This window comes from Mya arenaria, chromosome 16 (assembly GCF_026914265.1).
Source record: "Mya arenaria isolate MELC-2E11 chromosome 16, ASM2691426v1".
Taxonomy (NCBI): Eukaryota; Metazoa; Mollusca; class Bivalvia; order Myida; family Myidae; genus Mya; species Mya arenaria.
This window is the reverse complement of record NC_069137.1, coordinates 37934016-37942442: the sequence shown is the minus strand read 5'-3', so window position 1 is coordinate 37942442 and position 8427 is coordinate 37934016. Positions and strand designations below refer to the sequence as shown.

Here is an 8427-nt window from a genome sequence, read left to right as displayed (position 1 = left end):
ACGACGGATAAAGACAGCAGATCCCGCGTGCAAAGGAACAACTGGTCTGAGATAAGTAAAAGCAAATAGTTCAAAAAAGGGCAACCAAGGGTGTTAATATACCTTAAATTTATTATATAATAAAAAGACTTAACACTTGAGGCACTTACTTGTATTTGGATATAAAATGTTAACAGCATTAGGGCATTAATTAATTATATGGGAAATTAAAAAAAGATTTCTAAAACAGAAAAAAAAACTTAGCCTATGGGTTAAGGTCATGGCCGTTTCATCTGTATGTATGTAAAAAATTGCCAATCTTTACCATTCACATGAATACCGACTATAACTGCGATTTATATTAATAACAGGTTCTTTAACATGCCAGGAGCCATCTGAATACGGCATGTTACATATACGGTAGAACAAGGATTTCATAATCGTTCAAGCTTGACAACGACATAAGAGGAAATGTTTATTGAGTATAAAAGTAACAAATATTCGGGTTAAACTTATTCAACAACAGAAAAATAAGGGAAAGGATAGCAGTCTTAACATTCTCAGGATTTAACACAGAAATTTAAAGTTTGGTTCAAGCCTATCGAGCTATCCCAGTTATGCGACGGATCCTCAATCGCTTGGCCTGACAATTGTAAAATAGGCGTTCTAGTATACCGCTATGCATATAATAAACTATTACTCAAAGGTTATTCGTGCATTTTTACAATAACAATGAATAACATTTCTTCCATGCCATTATATTAACCAGTATCGCAGTTCGCAAATTTTAGATAAACAAGTTGAAACGTGTTTGACATCAACAAACATAAAAATTAACGAATTAATTAATCTCCAAATGCAATACATCTTCAAAGCAGGCACTTTTGTACATGTCATGTCTCACTTTAGAAATTAACAAATTTCAATATGTAAACAAGTTCGACCCGGTATGTGATCTTAAGCTTACGGCATGGACAAAAACAAAGGACACATAGCGGGTGAACGTTTGCATTATTTAGGATGTTCCACATAGTCACAATGGTAACCCGTTGTGAAAATCAGCCGGTTTGTATCTGTAACTTTATCGACTTCATCTACAAAACGCCATTTGGGCCCGTATACATGGACGGGTTATCGAAGACATTTGTATGTCAGAGGATTTCTTTTTATTTGTACAAAAACGCCTGATTTTAATTTGAAGGCCAAGTGATCAACTCCAGAACGCGATTGCTTGAATGGCTTGACCCAAAGTCCAAAACTAGCGAATAAATTGCGGGATTGATGACTTTATCAGGGATTAAACGATGTTGGGCTGGTTAAATGGTGTGGAGTCCACGCGTATTTTAACCAGCCTAACTGCGTTCATATCCCCGATAATGACATTAATCGTGCAATTCATTACTTATATTTACACCAATAGTTCATTGAAGACGCCCTGAAAAATGTTCAAAACGTTCTATGTGAACATCCCTCGGACCATTTCATCGTAAAGCGCCAATCGCCATTGTGAATGCGGGTATCGCAATATCAGTAGTAAGAGCAGAAGCGATCTCAGGGTTTGAAACAACGGTTGCTGCCGATGCGGATTGCAGAAATGCCACGATTGCGCCTCCAAATTGCCAGAGCAACAGCACTGCGATACAAATGCCGGTGAAGACGAGCGGCTGAAAGTTATAAATGTGACAAATATTGATAAATAGTTAATACTGACGATCATATTCATTGGCAGGACATTCAATTCCGTTAGATAATAAGACTACGATGCATGCGTATGCGTTTTAGTTATTTCTATACATACAATCGGAATGCGAAACAGTAAGGACTAGAAACATTTTACATTCGGAACACCTGGGCCATTTTGCATCGAAAACAACTTCGGATGTATGTCGGTACATCAGAAGAAGTAGTTCGTAAGAGTTTAAATTACAGTGATTGTTAATTCTAATGTTTTTTCATGTACTTTTTATTTCTAAATTTAAACTAATCCCCAGTAAAGTGTTTTATTGAATAAATTATTAAGACTTTCAAGGATGATGTCATGAAGTTTAACTGCTTTTTTTTAACTTAGTCATACTAAACGATCTACTTGCAGTGTAGTTAAACTGTAAAGGTATCTGCCATTGTAACCGGTCCACATACAACCGATGTTGTTTTAGATGTTATGTGACCGAGGTGTTCCAAATGTAAATTTAAGTGCTTGTGGACATTTTATATATACATATTTCTATTGGCAGACTAATTATTCTTCACTTCTGCCTCTCATCTGAACTTAATTGCTCACGATATATATTGATGGAACTCATGTGCAATCTGTCAGTAAAGGCCGCCGATGAAATAGAGAGATCAGGTGACATTTAGTTTAATCTTTACTTGTTTCAATTTGTATTGTTTCCAATGGTAATCAAATTTGTCCCATGATCAAAATCGGAACATCTCTACATAATTCTCACTCTTTATATAATTAAATTTACTTTTATACGTTTTATACGTTAAAATATTTTAAAGACGAGCTACTAATTACTTTTTCGCCGCAACCTAAGTCGCGTTAAACAAGTCTGTTTAATAGATCTAACAGGAAACGGTTTTGTTCGGACAGGCGTAAATACATTCACAATTTTGATGCTGCTAAAACAATGTATTTTCTGTCCGATGAAAAATATTAGATGTTGCATTATCTCCTAATTACATTCTTTCCCAAAAACCAAACTTGCATACTTCTTGCGAAATTAAGGATATTTTTTCCAACCGGGCGGATTGGCGAAAACCTGCCATCCACCGTCGGAAGAGTGCCAAATAAAATCGAATGCTGGTACAAAAACAAAATGATTCAAAAGTTTTACTATGAAAGACTATCCAAAGAGCAACCCTTTGTATTGTTTCCAATGGTAATTCGGAGATTCGAATGATGGTACAAAAACAAAATGATTCAAAAGAATAACTATGACAGACTATCCAAAGAGCAACCCGATCTACTGTTAGTAGAATAGTAAAAGTAAAATAGCACTCACCCGATCATAAGCAAAGCGAGCTATAACTTCCATCGGAATGGCCAGCGTATGGACCGCCAGATTGCCGAGCCCCAGTACGTTGACACCGATTTCCAACAGCAGTCTACATAGCTCTGTTAGCACTGGCATACACGTCGTCATTAGAGTGTTTACCTCGTCCAAGCGACATTGAAAAAAATTGTCGATTTCGGAACGGTTCGCAAGGTAAAACCTCACTAAGGCTGAAACAAATTGGTATAACACATAATGTTACCACATTTAATGTATATTTGTTGTGATCGTTCAAATTTAAGGAGTAACAAAGCGGTAATGAAACAAATAAAGAACAAACAAACATTAATATTACTAAAAAAATGACCAGCACCCTAACGGTTTTGAAGTCGGTTGGTCAAAGGTCAAGGTCGTAAAGACTTTGAGTTGATAATCGATTTAGTTCAATAACTGAAGAATTCCTTTATCCAGGTTCCTCAAATTTGATATGCTGCTGAACTGCATCTGCTTCCTTTTAGTCATGTTTTAAAAACCTTCGCGGCGTCTTCGACGCTTTGCAACAAAATTAGTCTTGTAATTCATTATTGAACGTAAATACTAGCTTACAATGATATCATGCCACCTGACTGGTTTAGAATCAACAACCGGATTTAGTTTCAGGATGAACCAGACAAAGCCAAAGCAATAATATATATATTTAACGTGAATGTTGTATTTTCTTACGTCTGTTGCACCTTTTACTTATATGTGCTATTGTCTTTAAATGTGTACTTATTTCCCCATATACATCGTCTCGAATTAAGTAGTACTAAATCTAATGTCGTCTGATGTTATTGTCGGTGTGGTTTTATGTGTATTTTGTCTGGGTTTATTCATGATTTTAAAATGACGGAGATCTTGATATCGGCGGCTTTCTTTGAGTATTTGTAACAATTAATTGGAAAATGGTTTAACTCTAGTAACCGCGTAAAATGTGTATAGAAAAAGACTGATTCATGTTAAATCAAAGAACTGATGGCATTTTAACCTGATTCACCTATTGAGCATAGGTTAGCAATGAAACAGATGTCTATTGAAGTTATTTGTACTCTTGATCCTTTGTATTCAACTATCACGCCTCCAGCATGAATGAAGCAACATCATTGGTACAGGACTGGTCACGCGGTTTTCCATATTGGGTTACTAAATTACATGTTTATCGTACCAAAATGGCGTCTATTTTCAGATTCTGATAAATAAATGGAACATTTGCCATTAATTGATCAGACTATATGGGTTGTTACGTGATATATACGTTACGGACTTAGTATGTGACCCGATATATGATATACGGGGTGTAGGAAACCATACTATAAGGTTGCCCCGTACATTCCATATTTGGTCACCTTCTAACCACGTTACTTATATAATCATTGATAATAATGAAATATTAACATTTTATATCAACTTCGAAAATAGTTTATGTAAAAATTGGCTATTTTGGCACTTTTAATACTTTCGATGACATATATATTCCTCGTACTTTTATATGACTATAGCTACATGTTTATTGGCATAAAATCTAAACCATAACTGGATTTGTATGACATGCGGTCGACTGAACATTATGTTGCATGACCAATACTGCTCACCTTACTGTGGACATGCTCATCATTTCATGATGTTTTGCATGTTTAGATTTCTTAAAAAGTGAAAATAAACAGCTTTCTTTCATGCTCTTAGATGAAATATGGAGTTTTATTAGTGAAATAACAACATTGATTTTTTCTTCAAGATAAGGAGGGATAATATCAACTTTACTAACAACTTTTAAAATCCATTGTAGTTACTTCCCCTTCATCAGAACAAAAACACTTGAAATGTTCCCTCATGAAACATAGTACCACACAATTGTATGTACAATGCGCAAATTATATAAATGCCTAGCCAACCAAATCCTTCACCAGGCGGGCTCACATGATAAGTATAATATATGTTATATTGTTGTTGTTGTTTCTTTAAAATTTAATGCATTATCTTGTTTGACCCATTTGACTGAAATGATCAAAACAAAAAAATGCATATGGTTTAGGTACAGATAGAATATATATGGTGTGTTTTTGCGCTTTTAACTGGGCAATTTGTGTCCACGCATTAATTAATTAAAATAAAATACAATATTTATTAAGGCTTTTATTTTTGATACGTTCCTTAATCATATGTGTTGATATATTTATCGTAAAAGTCAAATTAATGAGTTTAACATTACAATTCATTAAAATTAAAGTTTTTTAATCAACCTTTATACTGGACCTTTAAGCACGCAAATGTTATAGTTTTTTTAATAAATACTTTACAATTTATCGACCTGATGAGTGGATAGTGAGCGAAACTGAAATGTTTTATTATTGAATACAATATTAAACTCTATTAAAGTTCAGGCTTCTAACTGTCCTGCTGAAATATATCCATCACAATTACAAAGCTTGTGGTTCGCATCCTAGAGTTTCCCGCTCGCTTTTATCAAAACATGTTTTGGGTTCGCATTTGTTAAAGCGTTTTTTTATTATTCTGTTTCAGATATAATGCATACTAATTATGTGTTCCTATACATGAAGTTTCCACAGCGAGCAGACGTTTCCAGTACAAAATAGTTTATAGCTGGTAGTATATATAGGACTTTAGCTCTAAGTTAATTTATAAACATGGACACAAATATCATCATATTTATTATATATGCTAACATTACATAATATAATTACTAATTACGTCGAGTAAGACATATTAGAAGTGAAATTAAAACGTTTTAGGAACTAGGAAGTAATCGACCCTTTTATATAAAAAGCTGTTTCTCTTACGGAAAATATACTCACTCACATACGATAAATATCGTTATAAATATAACTTGAAAATACCTGACTGTTGCAAACAAAATTGATACTTTAATTTACTGAGCCCGACAGATCAATATCGGTAATGCATTTGATCGATGAAAATGAATGAAAAACACTGCTGAAAATGACAGCGAGTTAGCTCAAACGCTTATTTAAGGCTTGTGTAATGGTACGCTGTAGGCGGCGGATTTATGTAACGGTCCGCTGTAGGCGGCGGATGTGCGTTCATAATATAACGTTATAAACGGAAGTACGTCCATAACGGATGTAAACTTGGTTGGTATTATGCAAATTAGCAAAGCCCGGGCTCTGTGTGAATAGAGAATTTAGTGTATATAAAGACTAGTGGACTCCTTCAGGGTCGAGCATGCTTTTCCCTGAAAGGATCTGTTGGTGTTTCATTGGCTCGCACGTTACACTTGGATTAAGCCTTTTATTAGCGCCCACACCCACCCCCAAAACTGTTTACGGAACACATCCTCTGTTTATTGAACTTTATCTACTTGCCTTGACTCCTCTTATCAGATCTCAGGTCTGAGTATCCTGCCTTGCAGTTTGGGATGTTTTAATTTAGAAATGGACCCTAAATGGCCCTCAGCCAATAAACGAATACACAGGAAATTGGCCCCTACAGTGACACCAGTGCAATTAGCAGGAGATGCACAGCAGGGGATTATCATGCCAAACATTCTGGTGAGTGAGTGAAACGACTGACTTTGCAAGGTGTTCGGAAAAACACTCCCCGCTATTTTAAAACATGGAAATCATACCGCGCTAGTTTAAATATGAAAACCTCTCCGCGCTATTTTAAAACTGGAAAACCACTCCGCGCTATTTTAAAACTGGAAAACCACTACGCGCTATTTTAAAACATGGAAATCATACCGAACTATTTTAAAACGGGAAAACCATTTCCCGCTATTTTTATATGGGAAAAACCAGCTGAGACCATGTGAGGGCCGACAGTGATTGTTGCGTTTTTTTTTATTCAAATCGTATTTAATAATGTTTTATCGTCCATATTCTTGCTCGTATTGACTGTATTAACTGTTAAATGTTTGTTTAACTGTCATACACATGCACTGTATTTGCCAAGTTTGGGACCATCTGGTGTCCAGTCCCATTTATAATAAGAATAATTGCTGTTAATGTAATTTATTTTATGTCAGGAATTTATGTTGACAAACTTATATTGTTAAAAAGAAACACCTGGCAACCGAATACTTTCACAAGCATGCATGTATGCAAACCCAAGTTTACCGCATAAACCTACATTTTCTGTTCATCATCATCATCATCATCATCATCATCATCATACTACTACAACTACTATTACTACTTCTACTACTATAATAAAAATAATAATAATAATAATAATAATAATAACAAAATTAATACTAACACTACTACTACTACTACTACTACTACTACTTATAATAATAATAATAATAATAATAAATAATAATAATAATAATAATAATAATAATAATAATAATAATAATAATAATAATAATAATATTAACATTCACAATAATAATAATAATAATTATAATATTAACATTCACAATAATAATAATAATAATAATAATAATAATAATAATAATAATAATAATAATAATAATAATAATCATTATGATGATGATTATGATGATGATGATGGTGATGATGATGATGATGTTATATTAAAAATCAAAATACTACTAATAATAATAATAATAATAATAATAATAATAATAATAATAATAAAAGTAAAACTAAAAGAAGCATATTAATAGAATAAATAAAATACCTTCGGAAATCATCTTTAGCGCTGCAAATCCTAGAATAAGTGATCAATGCCGGTTTCGATTCTTTACTTTTATTTTTAGAAATTGGGTTTTACATAATTTAAGTGGGAAACCCATATTACGTTTTTTCCTGATTTGTGAATCATAGTGGATTTTTTTTAAGGCTAAAAGGGAAAAAAAGTAGTTGGTAAGTCATTTCTTAAATGCAAATTTAACACACAATTTGCTTATTGTTTTCTTAACATTTTACTTCGCTTTGGTCGCTTAAAAGAATTCGCTCATGCTTTTGCAAAGTGAACTTTTTTGTGTGACGGAAAAACAGGTGTGGCAAATCATTACGAGTTTTAAAACGGTTGGTTGAAATACATCAATAAATGTTGATAAACATGTCGTTTGCTCAAATATTTTATTTGAAATCCACGATTTTGAATAGCATTATATACGCTTTAAAAAGCTTGAAGGTTAAGCTAGCCATATGTTTGCGTATGGGTCCTTGTGGGCGTGTGATTTTGATGCGAGTTTTCATATTTGCCTTTACTGTACCGGCACGGTCGTTCGGTCACCAATAAATGAAGAAAAATTTTATACTTTAAGTATTTTCTTTCTGAAAGTTCGGTATTAAAGAGTTAAATAGTTATAACATAAGTGTTTTTGATACATTACCGGAAACATGAGCGAGTCCCTTGGATTTCCTCGTCACATTCTTAAGAGACACCTAAAATAACAAACATTTACTTTTCAATGCCTTACGATGCAGAATTCATTTGAAATAAAGTTCATGACTGACGG

The 8427-nt window shown here is 33.6% G+C and overlaps 1 protein-coding gene across 1 annotated transcript; it reads right to left on the bottom strand.

Annotated features, from left to right (window-relative positions):
• Nucleotides 1-441: 441 nt before the first annotated feature.
• On the bottom strand, nt 442-7693 carry LOC128222581 (uncharacterized). Its single transcript, XM_052931667.1, has 3 exons — nt 7641-7693; nt 2988-3208; nt 442-1643 (listed from the first exon to the last, which is right to left on the bottom strand). Exons 1-3 carry the CDS (start codon nt 7651-7653, stop codon nt 1461-1463), a joined length of 417 nt encoding a protein of 138 aa, XP_052787627.1. The 5' UTR covers nt 7654-7693; the 3' UTR covers nt 442-1460.
• Between the last annotated feature and the right edge of the window lie 734 nt (nt 7694-8427).

Bases quoted from the DNA above. Each gene is read 5' to 3' on its own strand.
- LOC128222581 (XM_052931667.1), bottom strand. The intron at 1,644-2,987 runs GTGAGTGCTATT...TATAACTTTCAG, and splicing joins CTCGCTTTGCTTATGATCGG to CCGCTCGTCTTCACCGGCAT.